The sequence below is a fragment of the Stegodyphus dumicola genome, chromosome 9, assembly GCF_044657685.1.
Source record: "Stegodyphus dumicola isolate Sdum_Otavi_A_Nest chromosome 9, ASM4465768v1".
Classification (NCBI taxonomy): Eukaryota; Metazoa; Arthropoda; class Arachnida; order Araneae; family Eresidae; genus Stegodyphus; species Stegodyphus dumicola.
The window spans coordinates 97,551,905-97,577,803 of record NC_140776.1 but is presented as its reverse complement, the minus strand read 5'-3'; the positions used below and the strand labels follow the sequence as shown (position 1 = coordinate 97,577,803).

Here is a 25,899-nt window from a genome sequence, read left to right as displayed (position 1 = left end):
AATAGGGAATTTATACAAAAGATGAATTTCATCGCAGAATTTTTTATGTCAGTTAGAAAAACTTTGACACATTTCTGAGATAACTAGTTTTATTACTCAACCTAGAATTATCAACTACAGGTTTTCCCTTTAGTGTATAGTATAAATCTATCTTCTTCGCCAATTCTACGGGTTTGAATCAGGAATTTGCTTGCCTTATAATTATAGAGCACATTACCTCTTTATCACATGTTTGACATATTTTTATCAGGTACTACTAATTGTTTTAGTGTTTTGAAGTTGGTTACATTTCTCAATTTCAAATAATAATCCCAACTCATTGTTAATCTAGATGCGAATTGCACATAAGTTTCGTTCGTCATTCGTTTCATCTTCCTAAAATTCTCTAAAACGATTTGGTGGAAGACTCAAATCCTATTATACTGCTACTTTATAATCTCTCAGTTTATCATTTTTAATGTATGTAATAATATTAGTGTTTTTTTTTCCTCTTGACAAATGTAGAAGAATTACCAGTTTAAACTTCTCTGGAACATTTTTAGAAATGAACACCCTTTCTAAAGATGAAAAGAAATAACCTCATCCTTCCAGTGTTGTTGGAATTTTAATTCTTAGCATTCTTATACTTTTACTGGGAGAGTCCAGAGATTCTATACTTTCTCTTTTCTCATATTCCATGAGAATTTCACTCTTTGAGTCTGCTCTCTACTTCACGAGCTCTAGTTCCTATTTTGCTCGTTCTGTTTTTAATTTCTCGAGTTCAAGGAATTTTCTTTTGTCACCTTTTCTTTTGTCAATAATATTATTTGCTTTACCTACAACTCATGTAGGTCATTTTTATATCTTTCACTGTTTTTAATTGTATCTTAGTTATCAGTTAAATCTGATATAGTTCTCACTTCTGAAATGCCTAAATTCAGTTCAACAGCAAGACACTGAAAATTTTCCTTTAGCACTTTTAAACATTGTGAAACTACTTTTACAATAATACAATAATTGCAATTGAGGTCACATATTTTCTAATTAAACGTAATGTAGAAGTCTTCTTAATGATGATGCAAGACTTCTGCATTCGATGCACATTATCTCACTGCATCGAATTTGGCTCGTAGTGTATCAAATTTGGCACACTCTCTTTCACTGTACCAGTAATTCTGGCAGTTCCTGGACCAGCAGTGGGCCCATCGGTAGTTAAATTCATACTTAAAAAATTTAAAAAACACTTCATACACAAGAAAACCATCCTGGGATGGTTCACTATTTTATTTTTTATTCAGAGAACTGAATAATTCACATCTCTCGGTGGCATCTCAGAACACACTAAAAAAACTCAACAGAATGAGCTACAAGGTGTTGCTACAAAATAAGCTTCAGCATCATCTCATCACACATTTGGTACACAATACTACACATATTTTTCACAGATAGCACCTGCTGCATCTACATTAAAACTGAATGAAATTCATATTAACTCATAACAAATGCAAAAACAAAATGAAAGAGGGCTGTTGACTTACTATTTTCAGACTAAATTTAGTCTTCATTTTTAAATTTAATTAGTTTAGATGTACATTTTACAGCTATTTCACATTAGGATACATTTTAAGTTAAATTTTTATTATTTTATTTTTTCAATATATATTTTATTTAAAAAATTTTTTATATACAACCACTAAATTTGGATGGTTATTTTTCCAGGCTGTATGGTATTTCTTTTAAATATTTTGATATCTTAAAATTCTGTATAAAACAGTTTTGTACCCATCATAATCATTAAGCTTAGCAAAAGCTAAAGTATTTGTTTTACAGGTTGCAGGAACTAGAGGAACAGATGGTTGGTGGTGAAAAAGCACATGACAGAGAATTGAAGGAAAAAAGAGCAAAACGGAAAAAAGTAGCTGAGAAAAGGACTAAGTCAATTGCAGGTGTGTAATATTAATATTTTTAAACAAAATCAATTTTTGAATAATATTTTTATAAGTATATTAGCACTTTGCTATACTAATAAGTTAACTAATATTTGCTATTAAATTAATCATGTTTCTAGCTTTAAATAATTATAACCATATGAGATGTGGTATTACAGTGTTTTTCAAAGTCATGTAAAAATTCACTGTAACTTTGTTGTGAACATTTCAATGAAATAAAGTTTATACTTCACACTAGTCTTTAAAATTTCACATGACAGTACTGTATAATGAGAGGATCACCTGACTATGAGCAATCGTATTATTCTAAGTTGATGATCGGGGCCCACCAGCAGCCGAGCGGTAAAGTCGCTGAGCACTGGTAGTTCAGTCCGATGTTCAAATCCCGTGAACGGGCTGGCTGTATGGGCGTTTTCGTGGTTTTCCCCATGTGTAACGTGTATACGAGCCAGTTCTCTTTAGAAAGTCCTCTACGAAGGCATTCCTCCCCTTAGGCAGATAGCCCTCGAGGCTTTGCCATAATCACACACACACACACTAAGTTGATGATCACTCATGAGAAGGTGCAAAGCAGATTAGGATATGCAAGAATTAAAGGCATGCATTGGGTATATCAAAAGTTCAGCAGTATGTATCAAAAAATTGTTTTAGATAATAAAAAGTATCGAAAAGAAATATGCAAAGTTTCTGTACACAAGAAGTGTTGCAGATTTATTGTGAAGTGTCTAGCCAAAGATAAGGGAGGAGATAGTTGTCCAAATGAGAAAGAACATTGTTAGGAGCCAGAGAAGTTGATTCTGTAAAGGTTCCTGCCTCACAATTCATGTTCATCACGATTATCTGATTTGCAATCATGAAGTCTTATAAGCTATGCATCATCTTTGTTCATAATTTCATCAAAATATTTCTTTTCATTATAAAGTTTTTAATGAATTTAAATATGAGACTAATTTTTGGAAAAGAATGTGTTATTTTTGTTAAGTGTATTAAGTATAAGAGTTAAATTTCATATGATTTATTAACTTTTCATCAGTGGAGCATTTATTCTTGTGGATAAGTTAATGATGCACAATATCTCTGTTCAGAAGTATCATTTTTAATTATCCGTGTTATTTTGCATCAGCCAAACTTCTGCTGTATCAAAATTTCACTTTATTTAAAATTAATTGCCAAATTAGGAAGTCTTAAATAATGAAAACATGTATAGAAAATAAATGCTAATTGTTTAGTTAATAAAAGTATAATAAAGTTTGGTTAATGAGGTTAATGTTTATGAAAGTGAGATAAGTTTGAAATTCTGTTGACGTTTTGGGGCACTGAACGTTCTTTAGTGTGATATTTTCTAAAAAAATTAAAAAAATTCCAGTATTAAGCTTAGAAAGTTATGTAATGTAATATGAATTGCTTTACTTCAGTGGCTGTAATAAATTATTTTCCCTGATGTAAAATAAAATTTTGGTGTTAATTGACCAAAAAACACATATTTTCAAATTTTCTCTAAAGTATTAATGCAGGGTGTTATTTAATAATGCCATGCAGTTTTATATTTCTATTGACTGACATTAGGAATAAGGTGATAAAAGGAGTATTTCAAGCCAAATATATGTACAATTGTTTTAGCATCTGCACTAATAGGAAGAATTTTTCATGTCTGATTTAGACTAGCGTTTTTCAAGAATCATATGCAGTTATATTTGAATAAATCAAAACTTTCTTTAAAAAATTGTTGCAAGCATTTTCAACTTTACTGCTGTTTATTTCAAAGAAATAAATAAAAACAATAAAAATTCTTTGAAGAGTTTATCTTTCAGTAGTGGAGGTAGGCTTGTTAAGTAAAATGAGTGAAACTTCCAAGCAAAAACTGTTACACACATGATTTTTACAATGTTGCTTTATTTAATTACATTGCATAAAGTATATATAAATTGAAGAAGGGCAAATGATGACAATAATTTACTTTTACTAATAGTTTAATGCAATATTTTTAATTTATATCAAGTTAAATGTCAAATTATTTGTGATATTACATGCGACTTTAATTTCTATACCAGAATTCATTAATGTCTTCAAGAGTAATGCTGAACTTTTAAATAAGATGGATGCTGTATCTGTAAACAATCTTAAAGCTTATGTATTCTAAAAAAAATCATTCCTAACTCTGTCAAAATGCATTTTTGTTTTGAATTGTAGTTCTTTTACACACATTCAAGCATCTGCTTATACTATTATTCTGCAGCATATTAACTTTGTAATTTGATTAGCATATTTATTGGGATATCACAGAATTTTGCATTCAAATTATTACAAAATTAGAATATGGTTTGAAATCTCTGAAATGATGATGCAATGCAAGACAGCGATTTTGAGATTATTGAATTCTGAATGTCTCTATAATTGTGAAAAACTGCATGATAAACTTTACTCTATAAAACTGTGTACTGCCTTCAGTATATGTGTTAGATTCAAGCTTCCAGCTGGACTAGGATTTAGTTTTGAAATGCCAAATTTCTTAGTAACTTCATGTGAAAAATCTTGACCATAACTTCATTATGCCTCTGATATTCTATAGCTGGATTCCTCCCCTCCCCCAATATGTAGCCTTAATAATCTAAAGGTGCATGTACACTTAATTATATAATTTTATTCATGACGCATACTCATAATTATATATATGCATTTTGAATTTATAGAAGCACTATCTAAGGTTGATGAAGATGATCGAGCAATGTTAAAGGTGTATGATGATATCCATGAAGAACTGAGAGCAAAAACACAGTTGCTTAAAAAGGCAAAGAAAAAAGTATGTATTCAGTACCTGTATCAGTTTCTAATGTCTGTGCATGTATGTTTATCAGTTTCTGTCTTAACCTTCCAGCAAGCATGCGCCTCATTTTTTACGACATCCGTTATTTTACCATTTTTGGCACGAAAAACGACAGAAATGAGTGAATATTGATAATAAATTTGTTAAGAAATAAAATATTAATCTTATTATTGCAAAATACAAATGATATCACATTCAAATATAAGTAATTTTTTCTTAAGTTCTTATTATTAGTGAGATGGAAATGCAATGATGTATTTCATTATAGAACATATTTAATTTATTATTTAATAATTATATTTTAAAATCGAAGCTAATTTTAATATTTATCAAAGGCAAGTATAGACAAATAAAAAAGGAAAACTCTTTGGTAGGAAAAAAAGTAAGTTTAGCATTACTTACTTCTGCAAGGAAATTTACTTCTTACTTGTTACAAAAACACACTTTAAACTAACTTTTTTTTACACATTCAAGCATCTGCTTATTATTATTTATTTCTAAAAAATAGAAATTAAAGAAAATAAGGAATGGAAATTGCTATTGTTCAAGAAAGACCAGGAAATCCGAAGGTTTCCTTTTCTTCATCAGATAATTCTTGAAGAATGCGAGCAAAATCAGCTGGTTGCACATATTGTTTTTGCCATGAAAACTGATATAAAATTTACAGAGCCAAATGTATTCATATTAAAATAATACATGGCAATTAATAACACAAAATGACAAAATGTTTGAGAAAAAAATATTTTCCGAATTTTCATCCACAACTATGCGCGTGTTGTAAGTTCTACGAAAAAGCTGCCATGTAGCACAAATGCCGAGTAAAAAAAAAAAGTCAAATTACTTCCTGTTGGCACATTCCATGATGTGGGGAAGGGTAGAAAGGAGGAATAGAAATGACATTCAGACTCTTTTCGATATGCGAAAAATGTGCATTAAAAACTGAATTTATCGTAAATTTTGCGCATACACGCTTGCTGCTAGGTTAAATTTGATTTTAGAATTGCCGTGTGAGACTTTTATCATTTTTTAAATGCTCTTAATACACAATTTTTATGGTATCTTTTAAATATTTTTAACAAAATATAATTTAAAATTTAAATTTAAAAGTCTAGATGAAAAATAGCAGGAATTTTTAGCTATATAAGACATACAGCTACTCGAGCAAAAAATATAAAAGAAAAGTAAAGCTAACCTACTCTTAAACAGCAGGTACTTCTATATTCAAAGGAATAAACCGCAATACTTTCATTAACCCCTTGGGTACATTTGACGTCTGAGATACGTCATTAACTTTTCCCCCCTAGGAGCGGATGACGTGTCTAAGACGTCAAACCAAAACTTAAACTCTTGGGTACATTTGACATCTGAGAGACGTCATTCACTTGTTTTCCCTAGGAGCAGATGATTCACATACTTAGCACGAAACATTTAAATGCTGATTTGATAAACATAAGCAAGAGAAGAAAAAATGAAGGTGACGATAGCGAAAATATTATAAAACCGGCATCTGTGCTTTAGTATAATAAAGGTATGGGAGGTGTTGATAAACAAGACCAATTGCTAGCATGCTTACCAGTTATGAGAAAATGTGTAAAGAGTTATAAGAAAATGTTTTTTTATCTAATACATTTGGCCTTTTATAATGCTCATGTTTTATATTCTAAAATCAACTGCACAACCAAGGCAGGAATTACTTCCTTTCGTTTAGCTACTGCCGAAGAATTGCTGGAGCAATTGTCATTGCCAAATTATAAACATCGCGGACGTCCATCAAGTAGTGATACACCATTTCGTTTGGCAGCGAAAAATTGGGCACGCTTTCCTGAGAACATTCCGTCAACTAAGTCCAAGCAACACCCTAGAAAAAGGTGCTGTGTTTGTTATAAGCATAATATTAGGAAAGAGACTATGTGGCAGTGCAAACAATGCAAAGTAGCACTGCATTTACCTACTTGCTTTGAAAAATATCATACTCTGCATAATTATTAGTAACTGGTTTTTTGTTATAGCTTGAATTTATTTCATTTAGTTTTATTTTGTTGCTATTAATTTATTTTTGTTTTGCAATTCTAATTACTTTAAGACATCTTAATACTACATATGTCACCAATATTTTAGAAATAAATAAATTCTTATGTAAAATGTACTGCTTTTACATACTACTCCAAGCAACCAAAAATTATATCCGTTCCACATGCAAATATTTTCTCAAATAAATCCGTACCCAAGGGGTTAATAAATATCTGTATAATAGTAACTTCTATTTTTTTAAGTTAGAATGAAAGAATTTCTTTTTTGCATTATTCACAAACTGTTATTTAAAGAAGCATGTAGTTTACATATATGTAAAGGCTGAATAATACGTTCTTCAAGTTTGTAACAAACAAATTGTATTTAACAAACATTTACAGTATAGTCTATGCACTTTTGGTTTAAAAATACAGTACAAAGTCCATAATCCGGATGTCCATTATCCGGAATGATCTATAATCTGGACCTCAAAGCCACAAACTTACGCATGTACGTGAAGCGTTTATGCACGCATGTTTGGTGCACACGTCCGCTACGCATGCGCATAAAGCTAGTAAAGCGTTTACGCCTACGCGCTTCTGATAGTGAAGAAAGTAACAGAGAACGTTATTGAAAACGAAAGAATTTCGATTGACAAGTTAGTCGGTATACTTGATGCAGCAATTACAGGACTTGAACAGTGGAACTTTGTAACTGAACAAGAAATTATGTCTGTTTATAGAATTAAAGAGAAAGTATTAGCACAAAAAGCCAAGCAACTTACATTGATAGAAATGTTTACTAAAGTAAACAAATAAATATTAAACTTTTATTTTGTAAATTTTGATACCCTTTAGATCATAACTGCTCTTTATTTCATAAATTACGGTTTCATATTTTTAATTGTATAATTTCTGCATGCCATCTTACCAGATTTAAATTGATGATCTATAATCCAGAAAAAACCCTAATCCGAAATTGCCGAAGTCCCAACGAGTCCGGACACGGACTTTGTACTGTATAAGCATAAATTTATCAAATACAGTCAAAAGTCGTTAATTCGGACACCCATAATTCGGAATGATCTATAATCCGGACCTCAAAACTAAAAGCTTTCTGCGCATGCGCCGCATTGACACATGCGCATAGGCGTTTACGTGTGCGCGTAAGACCTTTTACGACTGCGCATATGAGTGTGCGCAAGTGCAGAATACGTTTTCGCGTGCGCGTTTTATGTATAATGGACGTATAAGCTAAAATTATCTATTTCAGTTAATGTTGATGATTGCGTTGTTCCTTAATTTTCGAATTGGATCCGGCTTATTATTTTTTGCAGACTGTAAGAGCAATTTTATAAAAGTAAGCTTAAACTTTCGATTATATCAAATAGAATTTCCGATATATATTTAACATGTAAAAGATCTAAAGCGAAAGTATGTTTTGAAATCCGAAATCTGTTTATCAATTTCACGCTGCTCGGCGGGGGGAACGCCGCGCGTAATGAATTGGAAGTTGATTTGTCAGCACTATCCTTATCTTGGGCAGATGTTTTTATTTGGCTTATAATTCCTTACCAAATGTAGTATTTCATCTCGATATGCTCCGTCTTTGATATGATTTAAAACAAGTTCCTCATCATTATAATTCGCTTCCGATAGCGAAGAAAAGTAACAGAGGTTGTTGAAAACGAAAAAATTTCGATTGACAAATTAGTCGGTGTTCTTGACACAGCAATTATAGGACTTGAACAGCGGAACTTTGTAACTGAACAAGAAATTATGTCTGTTTAATAGAATTAAAGAGAAAGTATTATCACATGAAACGAAGCAAAACTTAAAACAACTTACATTGAAAGAAATGTTTAATAAAGTAAACAAATAAATATTAAGCTTTTTCTTTTTGCAAATTTTGATACCCTTTAGATCATAATTGTTCTTTATTTCATAAATTACGGTTTCATATTTTTAATTTTAGAATTTCTGCATGCCATCTTACGAGATTTAAACTGATGATCCATAATCCGATATTATAAAATCAGTGTATATTATAAAATCAGTGGAATCAATATGGAAAAAACTACGGATTTTACAGAAACAAGAGCAGGAGAACCAGTACGCAAAACGGAACCAACTAATTCATCCGATGATTGACTGAATACTCGTGTTATCATATATCACGTGTTGAGTGCGTTCCTAGTTTTGAAGAATTAGCCAATCGTAGATCAGTAACTCCAACCGTTAACGACTTATCAATAGTTCCACCCAATTGTCTGTCTCCCAGGTTCCTCGCTGATGCATGTTTAGGCTGCATTCAGCTGCATTGTGTAGTTTACGGCGAGAGCTTAGTGTGTGTCTTGTGAACTGTGAATCAAGTGAAAGATTTTTAATCATAATGCTGCCTCGAACGAAGAAGCCAAAATTATCAAAGCAGAAGTTTAAAGATTCATATTCTTCAGAATTTCCATGCATTAAAGCGTCCGAAATTTCTGTGAATCACGCACACTGCAGTGTATGCAACAAAGACTTCTCAGTTGTTCATGGCGGAAAAGATGACTGTAAACGGCATGTGTTTTCTCAAAAGCATATAGAACTTGGCACCGTAAAATCTAAAGAAATAACAAATTTCTTAATAAAAGATGATGAAACAGATCCTATAAAAGCCGAATGCTATTTTGTTCGTTTTTTAGTTGAACATAATCTACTGCTTTCTGTTTCGGATCATTCCAAAGAGCTTTTCAAAGCAATGTTTCCGGATTCTGCCATAGCAAAAAAATTTAGCTGTGGTCATACCAAAACTGCTGCTATTGTGAAAACGCTTGCAGAAAATACTGTTGCTGATATTATAAAATCAGTGTGCAGTACATCATTTTCTCTAAGTACTGATGGAAGTAATGATAACAATGATAACAAACTGTACCCATTGGTTATAACATACTACAGTAAAGAAAAGGGAGTGATAATTACTTCATTGATTTCTATTTTAGAATGCACGAATAATACAAGAGAAGGTATTTTTAATTGTATAAATGAAAACTTTAAAAACAAAGGTTTAGAATGGAAAAATTGCTTATCATTTTCTTCGGATAATGCTAGTAATATGATTGGAAAGTTTAAAGGTGTAGCATCATTTATCAAAATGCATCAACCAAGTATAATCACCCGAGGTTGTCCGTGCCACCTCTTGCATATAGCTGCAAAAAAAGCTACTGAAAAATTAATTGGCTCAGAAATTGAAATGTTGATAATAGATATATATTTTTACTTGGAGAAAAGTTCGAAACAGAAGCATAGCTTCAAAGTTGCTCAACAAATTTTGGGACAGAATGCAAAATCTCATAAAATTTTGAAATATTGCAGTACGAGATGGTTGTCTCTTTTAGAATCTATAACAAGGATTTTGGAACAGTGGGATGCTGTGATAAATTTTTTTGGAGATAAACCAGATAACAGTGAGAATGAAGGAAAGAGATTGCAAAACATTAAAAAAATTTTACAGTCACCGACCACCAAATTGTACTTGTTATTTTTGAAAAATACTTTGCCTTTGTTTATAACAGTAAATATTAATTTGCAACAACAAGCTCCTTATATACATAAATTGAGAAGAGAACTTTTTGAACTTTTAATGAATTTATTTGTTAGATTCGTAAAACCATCAGTAATTTCTAAAGAAAATGAAGATGTTACTCTAACATCTATTCCATTTCAGAAGTATAGTAAACAAAAAGAAAATGAAAATTTAGTGATTGGTGTGGAAACAAGACTATATTTAAAAAAATACCAAGTTGAATGAAAGTGAAGTGAAATCATTTTTCAATTCTGTGCGAGCTTTTTTTGTAACTGCATGTTCATATATAATTGATAAATTTCCACTGAGTGATCCATTTCTAAAACATGCTGAAGTTGCTGACATCAACTTGAGAACTGAAGTCTCATTTTCATCTGTTCTTTACTTGATGAATACTTTTCCATCCATTATTGATGAAAAATGTCTTAATCAAGTAGAAATTGAATTTTCCATGTATCAAGTAGATGATTTGAAAGAAATTGTAGATTTGCGTATTGATATAGCATGGGGAGAAATTGCCAAATTAAAAAATATGAATGGGTGTATTAAATACAAAGTATTGCCTTCTGTAATGCTTGCTGTCTTAATAATACCTCATTCAAATGCAGCTTGCGAAAGAATTTTTTCTATTGTTAAAAAAAATCGGACGGAATTTCGACCAAATTTAGGTCTTAAAACTCTTGAAGCAGTTTTGATTGAAAAAATAAATATGCAGGCAAATGAAGAACTGTATTATAAAAAAACATTCTCAAAATCAGAACTTAAGCTTGCTAAGCATGCTACATATAAATCTTTGCATTCATAAATTATGTGTATTTTGTTTAATACTTATATGTATCATTCTTGGTTATTTAAATTTTATTTCCCTGTAGAAATCATATCCAGAATAAAGATATGATTTATAGCTTCTGATTTTTTCTATGATTAGTAGTGATTTGAAGTACTTTTTATTAGTGAATGCTTGAGGAGTTAAAAAAAAATTTCTAATTAAATGTGCATATAATTTACAAGGTATATTTTTAATTATTCAGTTTTATATGTATATCGATTTTAAATGTAATAAAATTGATTACAATTAATTATTAATTTAAAATTAATGAATGGTTAATTAAAACATACGCTACGCGCACATTTTCAAAGTTGTAAAAATGTCGCTCGCGCGTTGACTACTGACAAGGTTTGCTGAAGGTTGGAGTCTATGTATTTAATAAGAACCAATGGAAACACATGTAGCTTCTGAGAAACCACGCTAAATAAAGGGTTCAATATAGTCACCAGATTGATTTTGTTAAAAAAAAATGTTAAATAGTGCATTTAAATGATAATATTGAATATGTGTGGTATATTTCTCTCAAAGTACTGAATATTTCTAAGAAGCAGAAATCTTAAATATATGCTCTCGAGAAGTGACGTCTCATTATGTATTCTTATATACCATTTCTATTCTAGATTCAAGCTTTAGATCAGGAAGTTAAAGATTTGCAACGGGAATTTGAAACAGAAAGAACAGATTACCTTGAAACCATTAGGAAACAAGATCAACAGATAAAACTTTTAACTCAAATTCTTGATAAAATCCAACCTTGTATAAGAAGGGACTGTAATTATTCAAATATTGAAAAAATTAAAAGTGAAAGTCAGTGGGATGAGGATTATCAGAAATGGCGAATACCGGAACTTGTTGTACAGAAAACAAAACTACCTACTCCAGGTAAGATGGTATTTAAATTGCTTTATTAAAATGAGTTTTCATCATTAGTATTACTGTTGTAATTCCTTTCTAAAATTTTGTGCAATTATCTGCTAAGAGTGACTTTTATAAATGATGTATACTTTTCCCCTTTCAATATTGTTACGAATTTTATACTTAGTGTAATTATATGTGAAATTGTTGCATTTTTCTGTATAATGTAATGTGAAAACCTAGAGAGATGATGCTTTGTTGGAAAAATAAAAATACAGGGCCAAATCTATTTAACATTGAGTAAATGGCTATCTTGCTAATTTGGCAAGGTATCACCAAGCTGGTTTGGCGACTAATTTTTGTCGCCAGACATGGCAAGAAATCATCAAAAGTTGCCAAGCCTGGTAATTATTCAGGGACATTTTGGTCCATGTCCTGTATAACTGTAATTTGTATTGTAATTGAATAACTGTAATTCATCCTCTATGTAGCTGTAACTGTGTTCTACCTTCATATGCCTCCCAGTAATTTGGAGAAGCAGAAAGTATTAGAACTATCTCATCGGCCAAGCGAAAACTATATAAGACCGAAGAGAGCATCATTTGAGTTGCACTCGCTAATTGTTAGCTCAGTGTGAGTTCGGAGTACTGAGATATCTCCAAGTTAGCTCTACTCTTTAGATGCACTTTGATTACGTTATGTTTAATGTTCTTACTAGTTTGAAGTGTAACTACTGATTATACTCTGTGATATAGTGAAGAATTGTACAAGTATTTTTGTGCAAAGTTCCAGAACTGTGAAGTGTTTCTTTGGATAAAATAAATTTTATCAAGCTGTCGTCAGTTCTGCGTGCATTCAATCTATAATGAACCCGTATGTAAGCAACAGTTTTTAGTGTCAGAAGCGGGATTAAATGCCACTGACAAAAGTGATGGATGAGCAGTTAAGACAGCTAGTGGCAGCCATTGCTGCATACAAAGAAGTGATAAAATCAGGACAAGTATCCATTAAAGAAGAGATGAAAGCCGAACAAGAATATGTTAAGGAAGATATAAGAGCTGATAAAGAAGAGATGAATGGGGGGCCAAGAAAAGATTGGAGCAGATCAAGAAGAGATGAAAAGAGAAATTACTGCCATAATAGAGAAAACAAATTTGAGGCTACGGAAGGCAGAATAAACGTGGTTGAAGACAAAGTTGGAAAATTCAAGGAAGAGTTTGTGCTGCCCAACAACATATTGAACTACAAATATGACAGGGTTTGCTTCTGCTGTTGCCAAGAAGGTTGAAAGTTTAAAGAAAACCTAATGACAGCTGATCGCCATTTTAACATCTTTAAATTCCATCATAAGTCTCCCGCCCCTCTGTAAATCTATCCACATGTGATAGTAAGACCTTCTGGCAAGTAGATAAAACAAAATTCTTCATAGTAGCGGAAATAGAGGGATGGTATTCCCAAGCTAAGGCCTGCCATTTAGCCACTTATTTGAGAGCAGGTACATCCTTCAAACTATGCCTGAAAACCCTCTGGATATCCTCCAAACTATGCGTGAAAACCAGAAGTTTTCAGGAAACTGTGTTCAGCATGTTGAAGCAGGACTTTGGTGAGAAGTGTTTAAATGACTGTAGCAGTTAAAATCTCACCAACAGAAGCCCATAGAAACACTCCATGGAGCTCGTTATGGATATTGAAAGTCAGTTTCATCTCACCTTCATGGATTGTCCATCAGAAACAAGGGAAGTGGCAACTGTCCCTGCAGTACTTCGTTGATGGCATCCGAGATCCTGAGATTCAGATAGCCCTGCAAATGGCAGATGTAAAGGATTTAAAAAGAGCTCTTATGTATGGTGTGAAATTCAAGGCAGCTCAATAAACAATGCGTAGAGACCACTACCCAATCATAGCTGCTCAAGTCCAGGAGCCAATGGATCAAGTGACTGCTCGTGTAGACAGTTTAACAAGACATGTCAGTGCCCTTGAGATGGAATAGGAGTGACAAGAAACCAACCCTGAAGTGTTGGGACTGTGTTGGCATGGAAAATAAGAGTGGAGGCACAGAAAATTAGAGTGCTTCCCACCAAAGACGCAAGAAACAAATTAGTGGCCATCTTGTGGAGTGAATGTTGCCAGATATGGAGAATCCCCATTTCAAAATGCTTCAGATTTCTGCAGTAACAGGTATTTCTAGACTGGTGGCAGTAACAGGTATTTCATCATAGGAAATAGCAATGGGGTTCCTTGCAATTTGGCCATCAATACAGGAACCAATGTTACATCATCTGAAAAGATCTGGCTCAACAGTTGAAGGAAAATCATTTGGATGCTGCCTTGCGTAACCTTGCAGACTGTGTCCGGAGATAAAATCAACATCAATGGAAAATGGAAAATTAAGATCCCATTTGGAAGGGCCACCTGACATCACATGGCATATGTAGCAAATATTACAGACCCTTGCATACTCAGATTAGACTTTGTATGGAAATACAATTTTCCCTTGGACTTTAAAAATAATGAACTGCATTTTGGCTCTAAAGACATAATCTTATTTGGAATTAATCATGGAGGAGGGAAATCTCTCCACCAGATCTAGCTCAAGACAATGTCTAATACTAGCAAGAACATAATTTTTACTTCCTGAATCTATGATCCAAAACAGAAATTCAAGGTTTAGTATAATGGAATTCTGTATATACTAATTCAAGGTATAGTATAGGGTGCAGCAAAAAGGTAGGGAGGATTTCAAATAGTGGTTGCTCGGTTTGTAAAACCGAGTATAGGGTGCACACAGTTGCATTAGTTAGACAAAAGTATGCAATTGTCGGTTATCGACATGGCTTGTAGCGGAGTGCATCGTGCTTTCGTTGTTGAGGAGTTTATTAGAAATGGGGAATTTGTAATAGCGACGCAGCATGCCTTCCATAATCAGTTTGATGTTGGTCGCCATGGCGTGGTTCCGGATGGAAGAACAATTTGTTGGTGAGTTTTACACTTCAGAGAAACAGGTTCTGTGCTTAAACGAAAATCTACTAGCCGAGCAAGAACAGGAAGAACACTGGAAAATGTGAATGCAGTAAGAGTTTCCGTACAACAGTCTCCAAAGCATTCAGCTCGTAAGCATGCAGCTGCTTTGGGAATTTCTGATAGAAGTGTTCGAAAAATTTTACACAACTCACTCCAAATGCATTCGTACATAATGATGGTAGAGCAAGAATTAAGTGAAAGAGATTTTGAAACCCATACAAATTCATGCCATGATATTCTTCAAAACATTCCCTGAGGCACTGTATTCATGTCTAGCAATGAAGCTCACTTTCACCTATCGGGTACCGTAAATAAACAAAATTTCCATTATTGGTCAGCAAATAATCCACAGGAACTTCATGAGCAACCACTTCACAGTCCAAAGGTTACCGTCTGGTGTGCAGTATCTGAGTTCAGTGTGTGAGGTCCTTACTTTTTTGAAGAAGATGGAATAACAGTAACATTTAATGGAGATCGATATTTTGATATGCTTAACATTTTCCTGCATCCAAAAATTAACAAGTTGAACAATAATTACCGAGAACATCTTTGGTTCCAGCATTATAGTGCTACATCGCACACCATGCGTCATTCACTTAATCTTCTTAAAAAAATGTTCCCAAATAAAGTGGTGTCTTTACGGGGTGATCTCGGCTGGCCGCCGCGTTCGTCTGATTTGTTGCCTTGCGACTTTTTTTCTTTGGGGTTACTTCAAATCAAGAGTTTTTACACATCGTCCGTGGACTTTAGAAGAATTAAAGGTAGACATAAGACAAGAAATTGCTGCAATTCCCCAAGAAATGATCCATCAGGTAATGACGCACTTCCGTAAGAACCTACAAGAGTGCATCAACATTAATGGCCGTCATTTAAAAGATATCATTTTAAAAAAATAACATTCCTAAATGGCATGACATGTAAATTTCAAAAAGAAATAAAAAAAGTTTTTCCTTTATGTGGTTTGCTTTTTATTGATATCCCAAATAGTACCTATCATTTTGCCGCACCTTGTATAATGGAATATCCTAAGAATTTTAACACCCTGTGAGGATTACTAGTAGCCTTAACACTCATCAACTTATCTAAGACAGTTATCCCAGTGAGAGTTGCCAATGTCAGTAATAAAGCAAAAATCATTAGGAAAGGCAAAATAGTTACAGAAAAATAGCTTATTCTAGTGATGTGTTGAATGACCCAATAATACCAATCTCTGTGTCTTTAGAGACTCTAATTGAGGTTATTGCGGAGTGCACGGAAGTGGAAGAGAGGAGTGCTACCAAACACGTCGTTAATGAATTTCATGATGTTTTCTTTTGCTCACCTTCTGACAGATCAAGCCAGTTTGGCACAGCATAGAATTTGATACCAGGGATCATCCACCAATCAAGCAATATCCAAGATGTCTACTGATTGCTAAACAGGGAGAGGTAGAAAAACGTCTAAAGAATGTAAAAGAAGGCGTCCTTATTAAACCTTCAACAAGTCCTTGGGCCTTTCCCATCGTCTTGGTCACAAAGAAATACAGTTAAATTGGTTTTGGTATTGATTATTGCTAGTTGAATGAGGTTACGAAGAAAGACAGTTACCCACTTCCTAGAATTGACGACATACGGAACACTTTTTCTGTAAGCAAGTGGTGTTTGATGCTTGATTTAAAGAGTGGATATACATCCTGAAGACCAAGAAACAGCTTTTAATACCAGACAAGTACTTTGGCAGTTCAAGATGATGCCGTTTGTGTTATATAATGCGCTGTCAACGTTTAGTCTTGAGAGGTCTTTCCTATGAAGCTTGTCTGGCACACCTTTATGACATCATCATCATTGGGAAGACTTTTGAAGAACATTTAGAAATATCAGGAAGCTATTTCAGAAATTGAAGGAATCAAATCTAAAATTAATTCCTCCCATATGAAAATTGTTCAGACAGGAAGTGACTTGCCTTGGATATGTCATCTCTGCCAAAGACCAGAAAAATGTCAGAAGTAGAAGATTGGAGACTCCCTGAAAATGTCTATCAGCAAAGAAGTTTCCTAAGGCTTTGTACCTATTATAAGAGATTTGTGAAGGACTTTTGTTCCATTGCAAGACCCCCTTCAGAAGCTGACAGAGAGAGCAAGCAAAAGTTCTAGTGGACCTGAGAATGTGAGGATGCATTTAACAAACTGAAGGAAGCTTTAACATTTGCGACTATCCTGAAGTAGTCTTTGCTGGATAAACAATTTATTGTGGACACAGATGCAAACAGTGAGAGTGCCAATGCAGTTTTATCCTGAGAAAAAAATGGTCAAGAAAGTGTCATAGCATACTGGGGCAAGTGTTTATCTAAACTGTGTCTTCACAAAAATAATTTACTTCAAAATAAGTCTGATCTATTAAACATGTGTATAATTTTTGTAAAGCTACTAATAATAATTCCACTCAATTAGTGCTACTGATAGGCTTTGTATCATGTAAGACATAAAAGATAACCATTATTTAAATTAAAAACATTTATATATTCTATCTTTGTCAAGTAAACCATGTTTTAGGAAAGGTTGCTTTTGTAATTTAGGTGTTCAAGTAGGAGGACGACCAGCAGCAGTCTCACCCGACCACAGGAAGAAGCATAATCATTCTGCATCTAGTGTTCAAGAATATTTTGAGGATTCATCTGAGGATAAATTTTTTAGGGTGAGAATTTTCAGGTGCTATCTTAGCTAATTCTAATATAGTATTAATAACAAATGTTTGTATGGAATATATTGATGTAAATTTCAAAGAGTAATCATCTTTATTTTCATTGAAATATCAAGTGCCGTTTTTGAATTCTTTGAAGGTATTTCAAAAACATTGGATTTCAAGAGCACTGGATGTTGGCAGTTTTTCACTGCACAAAAAAAGAGGGGACAATTCTATATTTCGTGTTCTACTGGGCTGATTAATGAAATTCAAAAGTGCGCGCAGTCTGGAAATCATTTTCTTACAGATTGTTAATTTGTGATTTTTGAAGCCTGAATTCAGCCCTAAAACATGAAGATACTGATTTAAAATGCTTTTAATCATGTAACATTTTTCGGTCGTTTAAAATTGTCCATAAAGGACAGCAGTTCTACCCATACGAAATCAAATATGTTTAAGAATTTGTGAATTTAACGATCATGTTGCAAGAGAATCTTTCGCTTTGGAATTCCTTGCACGGATGGCAGTGGATGGACATTGGCCATGGAGTATTTTGTGGACAGATCAATGCTAGCTTTACCTAAATGGTAATGTCAACACCCATAACTGCAGGATTAGGACCAAACAAATCCCTCATGTTATCTACCTAGTTCCACTGCATTCTCTTAAAATCACCATTTGGTGTGGAATGACAGCTAATTTCATAATTGAACCATTTTTCTTTGAAGAGCAGTCGGCAGTTCGACCTGTTACATGCACTGTGATTGCAGCTCGCTTAGAGTCAATGTTAAGATGTTTTGTGATACCTAAACTGCAGCAAGGTGTCATTTTAGACACTACGATTTTTATGCAGGACTGGGCCGCATCGCACATGTGTCACATAGTTACTTAGGCAACATTTCCCTAATGAACAGATTGGCTGACACTTCCCCACTTCTTGGCCACCCTGGTCACCAGACCTCAACACCTGTGACTTTTGGCTTTGGGGCTATTTCAAAAGCACTGTTTATGGTGATAATCTAAACAATTTGGTGGAAATAAAAGATGCGATACACCGACATGTCCGTAACATTTCTCCTGATATGCTAAGAGCTGCTGTTGAGAATGCAGTAATACGATTTAACTTACTTTTGGAAAATGCTGGACGCTACATTGAACATGCTTTGTTACATGTTTCAAAAACAATTAAACACATTTTAAATCGATGTTTTCATGGTCTGATTTCATTTAACAATATTGCATACAACGCCATTTTTCCCCTGGTGATGAGTTTTTGAACATTTTTTTTTATTATTCCCGCGGAAAATAAATTCCTATTACTTTCTGATGCAAAAGCAAAGTTTAAAGTAAAAAAAAAAAAAAAAAAAAAAAAAAAAAAAAAAAAAAACCATTTAGCAGAAGTAGCAATAGAAGCTCCTTAAGGTTATATGTTGTGCAGACATTGAAGACAAAAGTTTTAAACTTAACCAATTTATTAACAATATATAAAAATAAAAACACAATGAATAAATTTAATCAATATCAGAAACTTAAAGAGTATAACATAATCAGTATAAAAAAAATTACACTTAGATGTTCATCCATTAACCCCAAGAGTTTTTTCCTTTAAAGAATATTACACTATTAAAGACACAGTAAATATTTTACTTGATCTTTAAATACCGGCATTCAATACGCGAAAAACATATCACTGAACAGAAACTATGCGGTTATAAAGAAATTTGCTTCAATATCAATAAGTCCATGCTTTGTGGTCAAGATGACACCTGAAAAATTAAACTAAATCCTTGAGAGCACTTAAACCGGCAAAGAGCTGCTCACTGTAGTTACACACGAGAAATCACAGCTTGGAAAAACATCGCCGCTAATTCTGGAAAAACACTTGGGTTGAAGATGCCGCCTTCATGAAAACAGGATGGCGCCCACGGCAGTCGTTCACATTGTTGCCGCTTTTCAGGATCCAGAAAAAGTCATCTTTCGGAAAAGAATCATGGCACTAGTCGCTGGCTGGCATGCATCGCAATATCGTTTTCCAATGGGGGCTGGAATGGCATACCATGGAGCAAAGAAACAGGAACCAGAAGGAATAAGCCAGAGCGACGCGAGATACTTATACCTGAAGTAGACATGACGTCATCTCACTGCAATCAATCAGCTATCGGCACAACTCAGCTTTCCAGATGACGTAACGTCAAGTTTCGTTTTTGCATCTTAATTAGGCTGGAACTACAAACAGTGGCAGTGAAAAACAAAGTAGAAATAACTACTATATCCCTTTAAAATAAGAACTAAACCTTATGTATAAGTTAGAAATATTTCAAAGAGGAGAGATGATGCAGAAAAAGGGTTACAATAGGTCATATTTTCCAACACTTTCTTTACACGATTACCAAGTTTGATAACATTTGGTGCTGTAGTTTTCCTTTTCTGACCATTTCAAAGCAGAACTTTAATTATTTAAGTTAAAGTTCCTTAACACTGTAAATTAAGCTTTAAAAGTCTGACAGTTTCGGTCATGTCTCAGCTTTAAAAATATATATATATATAAATTTTTACATTAATCCTCTTAGAAAGAATGTTTTAAGTAGCTAATTTTCCCTTGTGTTATAAATTATATAAAAAACATGATCTTTAATATGATTTAGATTGTTTGCAGCTGATATAAGAATCGGGTCACTTGGTGGTACAGAATAAATGCTGCTGGAGTGTTTTATTTCTTTGCCCTTTAGCAAAAATCTTTTAATTAAAATATTTATCCTTTGGCCTTTGCTGTAAACTTTATTTATAGTTAAAATGTCTTGAAAATGAAAAGCTGTCTTCAGCTAAAATGCATTTGATGCAACTGATGTGTTAAAAAAATTGAAGAGAATGCAAAATTGATGGCAGTGTAACAATCGAAAAATCTTAATTTTCTTGTGTCAGCACTGAAAGCAAATGTAGAAGGAAATTAGGGAGAAAAATAAGCAAAAATTTGAAGGGGAATTAAGTTGTCAGAAATAGCAATATATTTTGAGAAGTTGCATGCTTTTGAATATACTTTGAGAATACTTCAAGGAATTTGGGTGTTTAAAGCCCATTTACATTTATTCTCCCCTCCCCCCCCACGTGAACAGAAATTAATTCGTTGAAAACTGCTTCACAAACTTCAAGTACCGCAACTGCAACACCATTATCGATTTTGTAAAAAATGCAGGCGAGTTTTCAATCTGCTCTAATTGGTGTAAAAAATCTATCAGATTACAGGTCCATTCATTCAGTTCAAGACATCATAGTGAAGGGCTTGCTGCAAATCACTCAGAGAAATGTAATCTCACCTTAAGACAACTGATAACAAAAAAGTTCCCTTGTTTCTGTAGGTCATAAAAAAATTTATATTTAGATATTTTTTAGATAATATTTCAAAAAATTTATGTTAGATTATTTTTTATGTTTATCATATTATTTTTTAGATACTTCTAAGCATTCGTGAGCTCATAATAAATATGGATTGAAAAATCCAGGAAATGTGAACACAGTTTTTACTGAAGAACTGAATATAGTTTCTGAAGCAAATGGGAGAGAAACACTCTAAAAGTAAAATTAAAATCAAGGCAAAAATACACAATTTTAGTTTTGCTTAAATTTGAATAAAATTATTTCAATTTCCAATTAATTATGTATCCCTTTTCTTATGTTCCCTCTTTCATGTATCCCTTTTCTTCAGAAACAAAAGGAATTATTGCAAAAGGGAAGCTGCTGCAATTGTTTTTATATTGAAAGCATGGGTCAAAGAAAATTGAGCCACGAATGCAATGACATCTGTTGAGGGTAATCAAACATGAAAAACTAAGCTATTAATATTCTGAAAAAGTTAGGAGAGATTGGAATTAATGTCGTTAGATGAAAAACTGCACCAGTACAAAATTGTAGTATCTCCTCTTTTTTGTAAATATTTTAAAATGCATATATTAAGGATTGTCATTTCACTTTTTGTAACATTATGCCGAAACCTTACTACTACTTGGCTCCCTATATCGTATTTTTCACACGTTTGCTTAGTAGTAGCTAATAATTTGTTCCAATTTTATGTTCAGTAATAATTTCATACCTGCAAAATATTATTGTAACTTCTAAATTCTGAATTTCCTTTGCAGAAATTAGAGCGTGGTGAAGAAGAAGATATTGCTGGTAATTATTTCAAGCCAAAACGTCAAGAGCAGCTGCTTAGTAAGTTCAAGGAGACAGCATACAGAGTGGGTTGTAAGTCATGTGTTTTAGGGAAATAGAACTGATATGCTTCTAAATTATATTTTAAGTAAATGAATAAAGAAAGAACCTCCCATTTTTTTTTAATTTATGAAATGGAGAAGTGTCAGGTTTAAATTAAAAAAGTATTAGATCATACAGAATTTCATTAATTTAACTGTCCCAAAAAAAGTTGTGAGATAAAAGATATGTGAATCAAAATACTAATTATAATTTGTAGTAGTTCCTTAACTTTTCTTTTTAATATGATTATTTTCCTTTTCCATTTTAAAAATAATCTTTCTTGTGTGATTCTTGCATAATGCTAATGACACAGATACTACATAAAGCTTTAGCCAGCAACAATTTAAAATTTGGGAAACAAAATTTAAAATAAAAAAATTAAAACAAGGCTTAAACCGAAACTAAATGATTTTAAATGTAGATTCAACTTAGATGCACTGCATTCTCTCTTTTGCTACTCTTCTGTCAGCATGCTTCTGCCTGCTGCTCATGTCTCCATCAAAATTAATTGCCCTAAGTATACACTGAAGAGCCAAAGTATTATGACCACCTACTGGTTAACATGCTGCATGTTTATTAGCCTGCAAGACAGCTGCTACTCGCCTTGGCATGGATGCCAAAAGTTCTTTGTAGATGACCGGAGACAGGTTGTACCAAATGTCTAAGCAGCCATCACGCAAAGTCAAAATATTCCTATATAGTGGTGTTTGAGCTCTGAGCTGCTGCTCCATGATATTTGAGATGTGCTGTATTAGGTTAAGGTACTGCAAGTTAGGTGACCAGAACATTAATTGGAATTCATCCTTATGCTCTTTCAACTACTACAATACAGTATGAATCTTGTGACATCATTGGGGCATTGTCCTGCTGGAAGATTTCATTTCCAGTTGGGAAGACAAACGCCATGTAAGAGTGCAACTGATCCACAGTTATGTTCAAATAGTCACAGCTTTCATGGTCTGTTCTACCACAAATAAGGGTCCAAGAGCCACCCATGAAAACATTCTTCAAAGCCATAATACTTTCTTTTCTTTTCACCATCGATGGAACAGCTGGCCCACTGGGTTAGGTGCTAAAGCATAATACTGCCACCACCAGCCTATGTATGACCTGCTGTACAGGGAAAGAGCAATTGTTCAGCATACTCTGACATGGCTATCAATGTAATGAATAAGAAATCATGAATTCATCCGACCAGCCAACTGTATTCCACTTATCTGTGGTCCAGTCTTGGTGTTTCTGGGCCCACTATAGGCATATTTCACAATGACACTTGGTCAACAGAGGCACACAAGTGGGACACCTGCTGCACTGCCCCGTATCGAACAGTGTCTGCGTAACTGTGTGTTCTGAAACATTTGCACTGACCTGCATTGTGTTGGTCAATCAGCTAGGCCATTGTCTGGTGCCGATTTTGCTGTACCAAGTCGGAAAGTCTCTGATGTCGTTTTTCTTTGATGATGCAGGGATGTCCAACACCTTGGCATTTACTACTTGTTTCACTGTTGTTTATCCATTTTGGATAAATACTAACAACAGCATATGGTGAACAACCTACCAGTTGTGCAGTTTCAGAGATACTCGTTCCGTGTCTTTGGACCATTACAGTCTGCTATCTATCAAATTCACTTAGATCAGCAGCCTTTCCCGTCACTCGCAAAAGTTAAGTACAAGAATGATTCCTTACCTTTTCCAGTAGTAGTTAAATACCATTCTCACTTAATCACATGCCCTGCACGTCATCCAGACGAGTTCATTGAAAAATGTGGGGATGGTGATAATGTTTTGGCTCATCCATGTATAGCAAAGGCACAAATGTGATCAAGAATGCGCATGCAAATTCTGCCCATTATAATGTGTAATTCATATTAGGAATGCTCTTCTCAAACAAAATATGTTCAGTTGACCATGAATCTGCTTTCTCTTTCCTGCCATCAAATTCTAAATCATCACGTATATGTATGTGTAGTTTCACACATTTTAAAACATTTAATATGTTTCTATAATATTTATGCACAGAATGTACTGTGTGTAAATTTCAAGGGTTCTCATATTTTGTTCTAAATCTTCATTGAAAATTGAAGATTTAGATCAATGAAGAACCTTTTTTTGAGTTCCTTGAAAATACTTCAAAAGCATTGAAAATATTCACAGAATTTTTTAATTTTAGTTTTTTGCCCTTTAATGTGCAGTATCTCATTTTTTCTTTTTATATAAGAAGAGATTAAAAGAGCATAAATATGAATCGTGCTGTTACATCTCAAATAGTAATGAATGCTTTGACTATTCTGAAATTATGCAAAAAAGAGTGTTTGTCAATTGAAAATTGTTCATCTACTGAGAATAGTATGCTATAATTAGATAGCTTGAGATCAGAGTATAATATTTTATCATAAATTCAAACTAAAATTATATCTTAACTTTAAGCAGTCAGTCCTCTTAATTATATGAATAGCAGCCTTTTTTATATTTGGTGAAATCCTTTCCATGTCGCGTAAATCTACAAAGTATTTGCTTTTAGTGTTTTCATGTTAAAAGAATTTTATCCTTATAACATTGAATAAAAATAATAAAAATGTGAAACCAATGATGCTAAAAATTGCACAAAGTTATTATTGGATGAAAATTATAATATATTGCAAAAGCCATGTGTAAAATGTTACTGGCAAAAAATATAAAGTTTCTTTTTAAATGGAATATAACTGAAAATAAATAGAAGAGTGAAGACAGATTTTATGTTAATAGAAATTCATCTGAAACTTGAAGGTAACTTATTTCTAATTTATTTTCAGAATTCTCTACATCTGTTTAAGCTTAAAATATGGAATCAACCATATAACAAGAAGTGTTTGTATCCACTAAATGTTTTTAACAGATGTTTATCTTCTGCAGTATTGAGGAAAAAGTTGCTTCTTAAAATAAAATTTGCAAATAAGAAATTAAAAAAAAAAAAAAAAAAAGATTTTGTATGCATAATTTTTCATGGGTTTTGTCAGCCTAAATATATTAAAACATTGGAAATAGTCTGAAATACTGAAATGTTTGTTGTAACAAACATTATGTTGAACTTATTTCATACATTTATTCTTAATATAATTCACTGTAGTTAATAAGCTTAAAGAAGATTTTTTTTAAATCTTTTGCCTGATACGTCTTTAATAAGGAATTTTAATTAATATAATATTTTAGCTAAGTATTTGTTTAAACTGAATTTGTATATAAAATCATGTCTGTATAAAATGTGTTTTAATTCTTATTGCATTTGTTTAATCTAAATTAATGTTTAAATATGATTACATAGCTTATCATTTAAATTGAGAAATTAGCAGTAACTCTGTCTAGTAATAGTTATTTATCTAATTAAGAAATATTCTGTATTTGTATTTATTACGTATTGTACTAGTTGTTCATTAGATCATTCAGTAATAGTCATTATTCCAATCTCTTCTAGTATTTCTAATTTTTTAGACTATGTTTTGATTAGTTTCATATTATTTCACACCTCCTCAAATAATGTTCATATAGCATTAAAAATGTGAAAATTATCTTGTTATTTGGTGTAAGATATTCATTATAACTCTATTAAAAAAGGTGATATTTTCATGGCTAGACATAATTATACTAGTGTACAAAATCTAAACAACTTTTCTGAATTTGGCCATAATTCTGCAAAATATTAACAGGGAGACATGAAATTCATACTACAGAGACCACAATGTAGTACTTAATGGATGAAGAAAATATAATAGCAAAAAATTGAATGGAGCACATACAGTACAGAATGAATAGAAAATGGCTTTGATGACTGACACTGCTAAAAAAAAACAAAGGGGGACAGTTATATATCTCCCATTCTACTGGGCCGATTCCCGATATTCAAATTGCATTCTTCATGTCTCGAAAGTGCGACTTAGGATATATATTAGATATACAGAGTTGCCAATCTCCTGATTTAGG

General features: G+C 32.9%; 1 protein-coding gene across 3 annotated transcripts in view; it reads left to right on the top strand.

The window, feature by feature from the left end:
* The window catches only part of Kif3C (Kinesin family member 3C), a 115,486-nt gene that overhangs the window by 73,263 nt on the left and 16,324 nt on the right, over positions 1–25,899 (top strand). The window contains exons 11-15 of one of the 3 annotated variants that reach the window (XM_035352334.2): positions 1,810–1,925; positions 4,619–4,728; positions 11,779–12,040; positions 17,588–17,706; positions 21,828–21,900. In XM_035352334.2, the coding sequence (XP_035208225.2) occupies positions 1,810–1,925; positions 4,619–4,728; positions 11,779–12,040; positions 17,588–17,706; positions 21,828–21,900 (680 nt within the window). Of the gene's footprint in view, positions 1–1,809; positions 1,926–4,618; positions 4,729–11,778; positions 12,041–17,587; positions 17,707–21,827; positions 21,934–25,899 lie in introns of all 3 variants that reach the window. The other 2 variants (XM_035352333.2, XM_035352335.2) reach the window with 2 other exon arrangements.